This window comes from Gymnogyps californianus, chromosome 4 (assembly GCF_018139145.2).
Source record: "Gymnogyps californianus isolate 813 chromosome 4, ASM1813914v2, whole genome shotgun sequence".
Lineage (NCBI taxonomy): Eukaryota > Metazoa > Chordata > Aves > Accipitriformes > Cathartidae > Gymnogyps > Gymnogyps californianus.
The window spans coordinates 4267934-4282790 of record NC_059474.1 but is presented as its reverse complement, the minus strand read 5'-3'; the positions used below and the strand labels follow the sequence as shown (position 1 = coordinate 4282790).

The 14857-nt window shown below is 38.9% G+C and overlaps 1 protein-coding gene across 1 annotated transcript in view; it reads right to left on the bottom strand.

The window, feature by feature from the left end:
- Positions 1 to 14857, bottom strand: part of CTNNA2 (catenin alpha 2) — a 529003-nt gene that overhangs the window by 359886 nt on the left and 154260 nt on the right. The window contains exon 7 of the mRNA XM_050895304.1: positions 13274 to 13477. Coding sequence (XP_050751261.1) covers positions 13274 to 13477 — 204 coding nt within the window. The remainder of the gene's footprint in view (positions 1 to 13273; positions 13478 to 14857) is intronic.

Genomic DNA, 14857 nt, shown 5'->3' with positions numbered 1-14857 from the left:
CAAAAAAACATTTTTTGTCTGAATACACTGAGTGTAAAATGAGTACATACTCTGATAAGGTATCAGAAGTATAGCCAGACATTTTGTATGCATACATACATATATGAGGTAGAACAAACAGGAATAATAAATATATTTGTCAAAAAAGGCAAGTTTTCTGGAGGCAACTTGGGGTCCACTTAATAAATCATTTATTCCCAACGATGGCATGTAGGAAATTAATATCCCATTTTATAGGAAAGCAGTTTGGGTTGTTGGTCGGAAACAAACAAACAAACAAATCATCAAAATGAAATCCCATGTAATCTTCCCCATGACTGTTGTGCCCACTTCATTCTGCCCCATGTCTTTCTTCTCCCAATTTTCCGTTCAATAACCAAACCAACGCAATTCATGATTTGCCCAGTTATAGCAAAAATTCAGTAGAAGTGCTCAGGAGACTCAGGTAGTCTTTAAAGAGGAAGAAATTTAATTAAGAGAAATCCTATGTCTTTGAACAGGTAGACATTATGCACACCCTCCAACAGTCAAACACTACAATTATACAAATACCGCAATATTATTACAGAATTTTTTAGTGTGGAAATGGCAAGGCACTTTAATGAATTAAGACTGACATGACCTCAATTTTAATGTTGGAGTGACAGAGGCCTAGGAAGACTAAGCACTATAAGAACCTAGAAAATCAGTGATAAAGCACAAATAACTTCACTTCCAGGCCTGTGCCTTAACCACTATCCATTCCTTCCTACTAAGATAAATAGCAAACAAAGGAGCAAATATAATTTATAGAATTCTCCTGTATATTTAAATTTTTTATGAGACTGAAACATTTCAATTTACTTGTGGAAAAAACAGTGTTTCCTGATTAGGCATCCAGTACTTTTAAAGACAAATACAGGAAAAAAAGTGGAAAATCCAGAGAAAAAAAGATCTGATAGAAATTTAGACTATATTAGAAATATTAATGATTAAAAAAGACGATATGAGATGCCAAGAAAATAATTACTATTTAATATAATTCTTAGAAGTTGAGTTAGCTAATGCTGGATTAACTTTTATTTTCTTATGTGAACTGACAAGGATGCCAATAGGGACACGGAAGATACGATACCTCTGGCTGAACTGGTGGTCTGGAAGTTGTCAGCCCTCATGACCCCAAGGAAACGGGACTGTTGTTATAATAATCTTGGGCAAAACATTTAAACTTGTGACTAAATTCCACCGCAACTTAACAGACTCTTAATTTTAAACGTGTATAGGACGTATTGGGGCCTGAGAAGCAAAAAAGGATGAAGAACATTAAAAACCACCACCACCAAAAACATAGTTGTTAAAACAATTGTTTCTGTTTTAATTGTAAATCTGGTCATTCTGTATTTTAAAATTTGCCAAAACTTAGGTCACATGACAATTTACTATCATTATAAACAAAGTTACATTTACTACTATATACAGGTATCATTATTTTCTGGTAATATATTGTTTTCAATCTTTCTTACAAACTGCTTCATAGCAGCTGAAAATAAATGCATAAGAATTATCTTTAATACTTCTTGAAAAGCCAGACATTATATAAAATGTAAACCAGCAGTTTGAATACATTGTAGTGGAACCTAGACAAGATAACAGAAAGAACTTTGGTATTGCATATGTGTCAACAAAACTGTGTGTCAATTCTATCGACATCTTTCATTAAGCTTATTCCATCTCCCTTTTCCTTGTACTTAATTTCTCACAGGTCTCCTAAATATTTTATGAGCCTACCCATATTGTCATATACCTACATATACTTCAAAAAAATACAAGCCTTTTATATTTGTTTCAGATGGGGTTCAGAATAATTTTTTTTCTTTTTAATTCACAGAATTTTGAGAAGGGAAGCAGGAGTTGTCCTTCCCATTTTTATGTTAGTGACCAATACAAAAACACACACACACACAAAAATTACACTTGGAAAAGTGTTTCAGAGAAAAAACAAAAAAGTGAGAATGCCTTTGAAAAGGTAAACCATTCTGCCTCTTGAACCAGCTCTGTGTGTGTGCAATCTAGATTTAAAATAATTTAAAAAAATTTAAAAAAAAAAAAAAAAAAAAAAAAAGGGCTTTTGTCACTTAGTTTAACTCTCTTCTCCAAAACTGGATGAGATGTACTTCTATCATTCCTCTTACCTACTCTTTAAAAACATCTAGTGACAGAGATTACACGATCTTTTCGAGCAATATATTCACGTAATATTACCCGAATTAGAAGAGGTATTTTAGAATGCCACACAATATATTACTTTTTAAAGCTCGATTCCTGTGAACAGAGCATACTCCTACTGAAAAATCGTACTGATCGCTGGCTTGTTTTCTGTTTGGCTTCTCTACTAATTTCCAATAATAAAAGAGGTTGTGGGATATAAAATACAGAAAAATCTGAAAAAATTATCATCGGCAGCTGAGAACCAAATGGTTCAGATAACAGTCCCAATCATAGTTAATACCAATAGGAATATTAAGTGGAATAGGAAGGATAAACATGGAAGTAGTAAGAAGGTGCTCCTTCATATCTTATAGATCTACATGAGGTGGTTTGCTCTGCAAAATATTACTCAGAAACTATTCTGAGACATTAAGGTCTATAGAGTTTTTTACCCACGTAAATGGAATAACATATTTGCCGCCCCTGCACTCTTCATCTAATATGATTTGGAAAGTTAAATTGGAAAGCCTGTTAGCTTCATCACCCACCATCTACCAAGATGTCTGGACAGGAAAAAGTATTGGACAAATCTCAGGCAGTCTTCACTCCTCAGTTACGGAAATACTAAATGCATGGTTTCCAGTAATGAGTTTGTCTAGATTTAAACACATCCTTAAAAGTGTAGTTTACTTAATAATGAAATAACAATAAAGTGATAAAAAGAAAGAGAACTCATTGAGGCACTGGAATGTAACATCAGTTAGACCTTTTTTCCCCAACCCTTCAGATCAATCACTGGGCTTTATTAATTACATAGAGACATAAAAGAAAGTGAGAAAATAAGTCCTCACGTGCAGGCGCTTGGTTGGTTTACTGGCAGTCTAGAAAATTTCCATGCTAATTTGGAGGGAAATATCTTGTCAGAAACATCACTCAACCTAATATAGCAATTCAGTCTTGGATTCCAAAAACCTCATGTGATTTATTTACATTTTAACAAGACATAAAAAACTTTTCTCATGACGTATCATGGTCTGCCTTTAAAGACAAATTGCAGAAAGGAGGCACCTATAAAATGTTCTTCAGTGGACACCACCAGGGAAAAGCTAACAGCACTGTGGTTCAGAAACAGCATTTCCTCCCACAAATATTAATTCAGGAAATTTTAAAATCTACTCATCCAAACAGATGAAACGCCACAGGGCTGTGTGAATTTGCAACCACCAGAACCTGAAGTCAAGACAAATTGTTAGCGTATTTTTCATTTCCAAGCCATAAAGTCCCACTTTCTCACAGAGCTTTTCTATTTGTTTCTGATGGAAAACATCAGCATGGTTCTCTGCATCTGCTAGGAAAACCAGAACAAACTCTGAACACGGACTTGAAAAACCAGAAAATACAGGAATGAATAAATAAATCAAAACTCACTTGTGCAATTGTACATGGTGTAGCATTTCTGTAAAACTATCAAAAATACTGGGCATCCCCTACGAGGCCCTGATGATGTCATCAAAAAAGAAGAGACAGAAGGTTCTTTAAAAGGTGGCTCAAGTTACATTGTAGGTAGCATACTTAGACAGTGATTTATGTACAGTCATGAGAAGTCAAGGCACTCGAGGGATGTGTAAATGCAAAGAAACCTAAACTGACTGAGAAGCAATGCTGTGACACATCATAAAACATTTGCCCATTTGGGAACACGTCCTATTGCTCCAGTAATAACTACTATGTTTCTACTTGTTTCTTCCAAGTTAGGAAAGACAAAACTGCTCATATAGCCTCTAAAAGAGCAAAGTGAATAGCAAAATAGCTGATCTCCAGCTTGAAATATAGTAGGAAGCTTTAAACAAGCCATTGTAGTCTAAAAATTATTCAGAAAGCTAAGAACTCAACAATGGTACCAACGGAAGAACTGTCCTGCTGAGCCAGTCATGCCTAAACCAGTTCATGCTGATGACTCAGCAGTCAATCTCTTGTCACTCATCCCTGATTACTCATCTCAGGACAGCTACAGATATTTCTCTGTCTCATAACTGTAATTTACTGCTCACTGTCACCCAGATTAACCTTATGCAAGTCAGCACCAGAACCGAAATGTACATACAAATCATTACTTTTCTCTTAAATACGAATTCAGATGAAGCCGTTAAATATGGAAGCTGACAGTATCGAGAGTTTATAGATTTTCATTTGCTATCATGTTTTTCATTCCCCAATCAAGTACAATAACTTCAACTGTCCATTAAGGACATTTTATTTTCACATACTGCAGCACTATAATTTTACTTTGAGCGATTCAAATTTTTTACTGATATATTTGTGAAGAAAAATGGCCTGTAGTCTTGTGTTTTCTCGTTCGTTCTTCTTATATTTTGCATTTTCAAGAGCCTGTAGCTTCTCTGTTACAGTGAACAGACATCAGGAATGGGTAGTAACTTCAGAGAACAAGATTACAAAGAGCAAACGCTAAGCAATGTTATTCCTATGGTAATATCAGTAAACTATCAACAAAAAAAAGCCTAGCCTGCAGTGCTCTGGTCCTCACGCCCAAACATTAAATCATCAGTAGTAACACAAGGACTTCAAAAAGAACTGTTCATTCCACTTGGATACATAGAAATATTCCCTGTCCCAAAACCCAATTACAACAAAAACAAATCCCAAGCTCTTCTGAAATGTTGGCAGTGGCTGGGAGCAGGAGCACCGGGTGAGAGGAAAAGGAAGGCATGAGAATGAAGGTTGGCTTAATAATGACCCCAAAGGTTTAAGAAGATAACCTTGTATTTGAACCAAACAGGAAATGCCTTTTCAAATGCAGACTTGAATTAATGTCAGGTCAGTATTCAAGTGATTACAGAGGTCTTTAACAGTCATGGCTTACTCACTTGTCAACTGCTTTCCAAATTTCCCTTTGATACACCCCAGTAACCCAAAATTCAGTCTGTCTCTGCTTGGCACTGAAACTGATGATGTCAGAGGGAATTCAAAGCACCCTTTTTTAAGCATATTTTTCTAAAGCTATAACGTTCTTCCTTTCTTATCTTAATGAGACATCAACACAGCAGCACCCTGATGCTTGCTAGAAAGGGTGCCCAGTGTTGGGTTATGTGAGTTTAGCAGTGTACTTCTGATTCAGGAGTCTGAGTTTAAGAGCTGGAACTCCCAGGTTTCTAGGATTTTTGCTCCCTGACAGCCTCCAATACAAATCATGAAGGATCCAGGAGAATAAACCAGCAGGAAACTAGACCACAATCAGAGCTAACCATCCGTTAAATAATTTTTTCATTTAGACAAATGGAAAACAATTGCATTAAGAGCTTCTGTGGAGCTGTATTTAGTTCTACTCTGTAGGATAGAAGTCTAGAAATTTTGAAATAAATGATGGGATTTATCCCATATACATAAGAATCTGAAAAAAACCCTATCAATTTTCTGTGAGAGATTGGAAAAAAAGGTCATATGACCCAGCAGACTGAGAGTCCTCCTGCCCCTGCTTCCGAGAAATAAATGATTTCAAAGTTCAGCTGAGTTCACCGTAGAAGTAGTAGAATAGAACTAATAGAAGTAATAGATACCATGCTGGGAAAATATTTTGACAGAGTTAGTGATAAGACAAATGAAACTAGATGTAGAAACAATAATGAAACAGTTTACATCTCATCTCCATACAAGTTCTTGAAGAGTATTGTGAGACTCCAGTCAATGCAATATACTATACAAATACATAATTATTCATAGAACTGGTAAAGATCCTAGGGACTAATTTTCCCGTAGCAATAACCTCCTACAACAATAATTGCTTAAATAACCTCTGAATTGGGACCAGAACATCTGAATATTTGTGAAGATAGTTTGAAAAAAAATTAAAAAAATCTTATTTGACACATAGCAAATGGAACAAACCAATGTTTATCTGAGGAGAAGGAAGGAGGAAACAAAACACACCTCTCCAACCATGTCTTTTCACAGTTCTCTAAATACATTTCTGTCACTTTTCCTAAAACCTTTATAACAGAGAATAATACAACTGCAAAGTCAGTGTTATTTTTGCTCTTCTAAGTTGAAATCTGCCCTATCCTTCTCTTTATATAATTTCTTTTAATATTTTTCTTTGGTTGCCAACATTTTGAAAGTCATTATCTGCATTTTTTTAAACTCATATCCCTATGCCTCACTGCTTGAAATTTTCTTTCACCGATCTTGTGTCCTCCTCACCAAATGATAAGACAACCTGTGGCACAGAATCATAAAATCATAGAATGGTTTGGGTTGGAAGGGACCCTAAAGATCATCTAGTTCCAACCCCCCTGCCATGGGCAGGGACACCTTCCGCTAGACCAGGTTGCTCAAAGCCCCATCCAACCTGGCCTTGAACACTTCCAGGGATGGGGCATCCACAACCTCTCTGGGCAACCTGTTCCAGTGCCTCACCACCCTCACAGTAAAGAACTTCTTCCTTACATCTCATCTAAATCTGCCCTCTCTCAGTTTAAAGCCATTACCCCTTGTCCTATCACTGCATGCCCTTGTAAAAAGTCCCTCTCCGGCTTTCTTGTAGGCCCCCTTTAGGTACTGGAAGGCTGCTAGAAGGTCTCCCTGGAGCCTTCTCTTCTCCAGGCTGAACGATCCCAACTCTCTCAGCCTGTCTTCATAGGAGAGGTGCTCCAGTCCCCTGATCATCTTCATGGCCCTCCTCTGGACTCGCTCCAACAGGTCCCTGCCCTTCTTATGTTGGAGGCCCCAGAGCTGGATGCAGTACTGCAGGTGCGGTCTCACGAGAGCAGAGTAGAGGAGGATCACCTCCCTCGACGTGCTGGTCACACTTCTTTTGATGCAGCCCGGGATACGGTTGGCTCTCTGGGTTGCAAACACACATTGCCAGGTCACATTGAGCTTCTCGTCAACCAACATCCCCAAGTCCTTCTCCTCAGGGCTGCTCTCAGTCCACTCATCGCCCAGCCTGTATTTGTGCTTGGGATTGCCCCGACCCATGTGCAGGACCTTGCACTTGGCCTTGTTGATAGTCATGAGGTTCGCACAGGTCCACCTCTCAAACCTGTCAAGCCAGCGCCGGTCCCAATACCACCCCCTGAAGGAACACCACTCACCACTGGTCTTCACTTGGACATCGAGCCGTTGACCACAACTCTTTGAGTGTGACCATCCAGCCAATTCCTTATCCACTGAGTAGTCCATCCATCAAATCCATGTGTGTCTCTGATTTAGAGACAAGTATGTTGCACAGGACAGTGTCAAATGCTTTGCACAAGTCCAGGTAGATGACGTCCATTGTTCTTCCCTTATTCACCAACACTGTAACCCTGTCGTAGAAGGCCACCAAATTTGTCAGGCACAATTTGCCCTTAGTGAAGCCATGTTGTTTGTCACCAATCACCTCCTTATTTTCCATGTGCCTTAGGACAGTTTCCAGGAGGATCTGCTCCATGATCTTGCTGGGCACAGAGGTGAGACTGACTGGCCTGCAGTTCCCCGGGTCTTTCTTTTTTCCCTTTTAAAAAATGGCGATTATGTTTCCTCTTTTCCAGTCAGTGGGAGCGTCACCGGGCTGCCACAACTTCTCAAATATGATGGATAGTGACTTAGCCACTTCATCCACCCTCAGGTTCTCTAAGGACCCTCGGATGCACCTCATCAGGTGCCATGGACTTGTGCACCTTCAGGTTCCTTAGATGGTCTCGAACCTGATCTTCTCCTACAGTGGGCAGTTCTTCATTCTCCCAGTCTCTGCCTTTGCCTTCTGCGACTTGGGCAGCGTGGCTGGAGTGCTTGCCAGTGAAGACTGAGGCAAACAAGTCATTGAGTACCTCAGCCTTCTCCAGATCGCTGGTAACCAGGTCTCCTGTTTCCTTCCGGAGAGGGCCCATGTTTTCCGTAGTCTTCCTTTTATCACCAACACACCTATAGAAGCTTTTCTTGTTGCCCTTGATGTCCCTGGCCAGATTTAATTCTATCAGGTCTTTGGCTTTCCTAGCCTGATCCCTGGCTGCTCAGACAATTTCTCTGTATTCCTCCCAGGTTACCTGTCCTTGCTTCCACCCTCTGTAGGCTTCCTTTTTATGTTTGAGTTTGTCCTGGAGCTCCTTGTTCATCCATGCAGGCCTCCTGGTGTTTTTGCCTGACTTCCTCCTTGTTGGGATGCATCGCTCCTGAGCTTGAAGGAGGTGATCCTTGAATATTAACCAGCTTTCTTGGGGCCCTCTTCCCTCCAGGGCTTTATCCCATGGTACCCTACCAAGCAGATCCCTGAAGAGGCTAAAGTCTGCTCTCCTGAAGTCCAGGTTAGTGAGCTTGCTGTGCGCCCTCCTCGCTGCCCTAAGGATCTTGAACTCCACCATTTCATGGTCACTGCAGCCAAGGCTGCCCTTGAGCTTCACATTCCCCACCAGCCCCTCCTGTTGGTGAGAACGAGGTCCAGCATAGCACCTCTCCTCGTTGGCTCCTCCATCACTTGGAGAAATAAGTTGTCATCAACACATTCCAGGAACCTCCTGGATTGCTGAAGCCCTGCTGTATTATCCCTCCAACAGATACTGGGGTGGTTGAAGTCCCCATGAGGACCAAGGCTTGTGAATGTGAGGCTGCTCCTATCCGTCAATAGAGGGCCTCGTCCACTCGGTCTTCCTGGTCGGGTGGCCTGTAGCAGACCCCCACTCTAATGTCACCTGTCCCTGCCCTCCCTTTAATCCTGACCCACAAGCTCTCAGTCGGCTCCTCATCCATCCCCAGGAGGAGCCCCATGCACTCCAGCTGGTCACTGACATGGAGGGTGACACCCCCTCCTCGTCATTCCTAAAGAGCCTGTATCCTTCCATTCCAACACTCCAGTCATAGGAGCCATCCCGCCATGTCTCCGTGATGCCAATGAGATCATAGCCCTGCAGGCATGCTCACGTCTCTAACTCCCCTTGTTTATTCCCCATGCCACGTGCGTTTGCACAGAGGCATTTAAGCTGGGCCCCCGATGAAGCTGACTTACTGGCTGGAGTGGCTGGAATTCCTTTGTGCTGTTCTTCAGGTGCTCTCCTGCTGGCCTGTGATCCCCTTCCAGGCTCTGGGCAACTATTGCTGGCACTGGCATCAAACTGGTAGGAGTGGGATGGATTGAGGTTCCCCTCCCATCTGTCTATCTAGTCTTCTGAAGTGCAAAACAGCTTCAACTTACTTCAGTAAAACTTTGGATAATACACAGAGAGATTTTACCCTTGGCATATAACTAACTGTAAGAACAGCGTTATCTACTTGTTAGCCTGTGATGGATCCATAAAACCCGGGTGGACAAATGGGGAAAACAACATTGTCCTGTGTGTTAAATTCTCCCTTGCCATGTAGCCGAGCATATTGATCCACTAAAGTCTGGTAAAGCACCTAGCGATAAAATAGATCACAGGTACAGGGAATATACCTGGAGATATGATGGGTGTACTTAAAAAGCCCCGCAGGAGCACAGAAGATAAGAAGCATGCCTCTCTACAGGGAACTTTCTAAGAAAGAGGTGGGCACAGCAGGGGGTTCCGCAGGTGGAGGAGGTTTTCTTACACATCTTATACTACTTCAAAGGCAGAAGTTCCTACATTGTTCAGTTGGAAGCTATTTCCTTTTCTTGCACACAAAACCTGGGAAAACCCTTTTTTCTCCCTGCATTGCCTTCAGCATTCATCACCGGAAATGCTAGAAAGTATGCAGCATCGCATAGCTAACCTCATATTTCACACAGCTGCCTGTAAACCTTCCAGTTTCCGATTCATGCCTGCAATAACATCCGCTGGTGCAAAAGCAAAAGATCAGTGAAGCTTCAAGAACAATGTCTCCATTCTGCGTATGTTCTTTTGTGCTCGATATTTTACTCCGCTTCTATGAAAATTTCATATAAGACAGAACATAAACCACAACCAATTTATATGGGACGTTGCAGTGTAAATATCCAACGGGTAAAAGGGAATACAGAATCTACTTCACAACCAAAAAATAGAAATGTTCTTGTATACAAAAAGAAGCACCCCTCTGAACTCAAATCATAGAAGTAGATAACTCGAAAGAAACAATTTTAAGCTGGAGAAGGATTGAACTAACATTGACTGTACAGCACATTGCCAATACCCTGCACTTCATTGTCTGTATCCTTTAAATATGACCATAAAATATTTAATTTGTTCTATGTTCTTTGTATCTCATGGCAAGCATCAAAAGCAGTATGCACATTTGATGGACAATCATCAGCCAAAAAAATGATCCGTCATTTTCCAGATATCATCAAACAGCAAAAAAACCAAAGCATTAATGTCTGATTAATTTCACAAGCTTTAAAGCAAGAGCAAGATGGCAGTGGTTTAAGGCTATATAGGTAGAAGATGTTAAAGATGTCCATCTTTGCCAAATCATCTCAAAGCTAACGTGCTCTGACAGTCTAGCCGACTCTTGATCAGACTTATAACGGTGTCATGTTTGGTGTATGCCTTTCAGTTTTACCCTTTTGAAGCTCATCCAAGCTTTTAAAAAACTTCCCAAGTGAAACCTTTTGTCACAATGAACATGCTTAGCATTACTGCGACCTCAAGAAAATCCGTCCCCAGCTTTCAAGCAAATGGTTAAATACTAAAGCAAATTCTGCCAGGGCAGACAAATTGGTGAAATTCAGTCTCTAGATAGATGCCTAAACAGGAGCTGCCTACAAACTAGGTATCTAATCTTCTATCGTAGGTAATGGGGATTTAGTTAATGTAGTCAGAGGAGTCTAGAGTTATTTAACTTATTCCATATTAGATTATAACACTTAGTCATCTGAATGGGTCTTCAGGATCCCTTGGCAGTATTGATCTGATCTCCAGTCTTGATCTGATCTCCATCAATTATAACAGGAGCTTAAGCAACTGAGGCTCAAACGATTTGATAAAGGTAGGAGTCTGGCCATTTGCTCTTCCCTAGAGCGTACATGACATGGAAGTGGGGCTGGCAGATACAACACATGCATGGTAGATCCAAACGCTTCTGCGTGGCAGATTGAGGAGCCTCTGTTCAAATGAGCACTGGACTATTTACATTGGTAGTTTAAAATGGCACTAGGCATCTATCTTTAAACAACTGAATTGAGACCCCTAGTTTACTTGTCTGTACTTATGTACAGAAGCCTGAATTTAGGTGTCTTAATCTGTAAACTGAATCCCATCCCTTGTATTTGCTAAGGTCAGCTTGCACGACAACATTTAATGCAGTATCGTTCTCAAATTCTATCGTCCCAGATGTGTTTAAATTCAAAGGACTTCACTTTATTTAACTTAAGTATACATTCAGTTCTTACAATGTTTACTCAATAGCTGTAAAAAATAGCTTAAATTGATTACATTCCAATATAAAGCAGGAAAATAAAAAAAAATATAGGAATCGTGCAGCTCAGAATAATTAGAATGGAAAAAAAAACAAAAAAGAAAAAAAGAGCACAACAAATTCAAAAAAACACACCGCGGTAACCATAAAAACAGATGCTCACACCATTAGGTGTTTAAGTAAAAATGATGAAACTATATTAGCCACCTTCAGTGTGGTCATAAATGCCTGCAGTCATTTAAGACTCTCCTTCCTCTGTAAATGTGGCCAGAAATAAAATGTTTCTGGTCCAAGGGAAAATTGCATCGTTACCAAAAACCTGCGTACTTAAAAAGAGGCATCACAATAAAATAAGAAGCCACAATCCATCAGTTCCCAAAGTTTTTTTGAAAGACCTTTAAAGATTACACTTAACAGTAATAGTTCTACAAAGCAAGATTCTGTAGGAAGCAATCCAGCAGGTCCTCTTCCACCAGTCTCATCATCTGTTATTTAATGCTCTCTTTATAATTTCTAACCCATAACAACCAACAGCATAGACTTTGCTTTCATTCACAGTACAACCTTTCAACTATCACTTCATAAAAACTGAAAAGCAAATAATATATGCTTATAAATTCTGCACCATCAGAAACAGCTATTCCTTGAGATGACTATTATAGGGAATAATGCCTTAAAAAAGTCATAGTTTTGAACTGTACAATAAAATGACTAAAGGACTGAAGTTTGCACTATCGATACTGCATTGTATCACTCTACCAACTAATTATAACAGTACCAATGAAAATAACAATGTTAAAGGTTCATCCTTGAACATCATCTTCAATGTTATTTTGATGATTCTAGCAAAACAGGATCAAAATGTGCCACTGAGACTCTGGTAGCAATGACAGAGAAGAAACAGCAAAGTATAGGATGCTCAGCCTGACACCTGTTTGCAAACATTTCAATTTTAAAAAAGGTTGTTGATGTTGCTTAGGACTTTTTCACACATCCTCCAAAAGACACAGCGATAGTACTTATGAGTTTTAATACACAGTGTTAGGTGGAGAGAATTTTCTGGGATAAGTTACACAGAACAAATGTAATGCACTACAGGTTAACACCATGTTCACCAATTTAACATGTCTTGAAATCCTACACAGATAGCTGTATTTAAGATACCGCAGATACGTTTCTTTGTGCGAACAGCACTAGTGCGAAACTCACCACTTTCATGGCAACTGAATATTTAATAGCTCCAACAGCAAGTGAAGACCTTCAGGGGTTTAACCCACACAGCAAACAGACAACCTCACATGAGTATCTATAGGTAACATCCTCATAAACAAACACGATGACCACCATCACACAGTGGAAATCGTGTTGAAAATTAACTGTATTCACTTTCATTAAGAAAATAATTCTTAGGCCATTTCCCACTTACATTGCTTGCCACTAGTTTTCATTAAAAAAGTATTTTACCTCAGAAGGAATACTTGTTGGTTATTACTTGCTAAAGCTATGGGGAGCATGGAGTTCCTTTGCAAGTAAAAAAAAAATTCCTGTGAGCTTCTGATTGTACCAAACTTCTGTCAAAAGTTTGCAATAAATTAAAAAATAAAATAATTCAAATAGCATTACCTTTACTCTTGGTATAAAGACGCATTACTGTTTTTGTTAAATATTAAAGTCATAACATTAGCCTCAGAAAGGTTTAATCACCTACTGAAAAAGCAGCCAGTAATAAGAGCGTATAACTTACGTTATTCATATACTCGCTGAGCAGATCCTGCAGGGCCTGCCGCACGGCATTGCACTCGGCTACTATTCGTTCCCGGCGGTCGTCTCGCGTGCACGAAGAGTCTGCCATCAGCGCTGCTCCGCTGATGATACTCTCCAGCCTTTCTTCAAGAGACGGTCTGAAGCGGGCCTCACTGAAAGTCATTGGGTCTAAAATAATTTTGTTCTAAAAAACAAAATATGAGTGGGAAAATTAGGAGCATGCATGGGTCTTCAGGATTTCTTAAACGTCTCTTATTTCAGCAGCTTCACAGGGTTCTTAGTCTTTCGTATCAATAAATTATCTACCACATTCCTGAAAAATCAATATTACAGAAATATCTGATAGCTCTGAAATCCCAAGATATAAATAAAATAAATAATTATATCTAAAAATAATTCACAACAGTAGTCTTTTATAACTGTGTTAAGACCAGCACAACTGGTTCAAATAAGTATCTGGGAAACACAAATCAACACAAACTACTGTACTATGTATGCAATATATGTGTGTGTGTCTCTATATATTATATGTATATATTCCAACTTGGAGTAAACTAATATTATTCTTTTCTGAATCTTTTGAAAATTTCTTGGATATTCAGGAAATTCATATAAAAGGTGTAAACATTTAAACCATTGTTTTAATAGTACAAGTCATTTATGACTGAAGAGAAAACAGAATATTCTCTGTTAACTAATTCCTTCATTTTGATTACTTTTATTAGTAGAATAAACTGCCGAAATGCTACTAGATTACCTCAATATTAAATGAAAAAACACGAGGGAATTGTCATTAACACTGCAAGAAAACCATTACTAGATAATCACACTTAGATAAAAATGTGAAATATCTCTGATTCCCATTCTGTAGCACATCTGTTAAAAGCCTTTTTCTAAAGGCTTTTTCAAGGTTTTTTTTGTTTGTTTTTAAATCAGGAGAAAGTGCTGGATTACTTAACTAAAAAGAGAGCGCTACAGGAAGACAGTCTAAAAACGTCATTAATTTGTCAAATAGCCTACTGGTTAGCAAAATATCTTTACTCCACTATAAAAAAATCTGATTTTCAAAGACTATTTTCTATTAAAGACATTTTAATTCTTAAATTATGATCACTGCTAAACACTTCTGTACTTTATATATCAAACTTATTACCAAATATCAAATAGGGATAAACCACATAGATTCTACCCCTATTAGTGTAGAACCTTATGTAATATTATAAGTTTTGAGTCACCACTAGATTATATTCTGACTTGCTTTTCTCCTTTTGTAGTTCAAGGTAACAAATACAAAAGCAATCATCGGCTGCTCCCACTGACAGGCACATTAGCAACACCATGTAATTCAGTAATCTTTTGCTGCAGTCATACAAAGAAGTTTCATAATTGCATATTGTCTAAAAATGCTCTGTAAGCCCTGCACTTCTTATTTGAGCTTTAAAAGGAAAATAGATCATGAAATAGGAATATAAGAGGCAGACCTGAAAAAGTTAAAAGCATTCTGTTTTCTAATAATCACATCTATTTTCAAGCACACTGGATTTTTTTAATGAACCATTTTAAT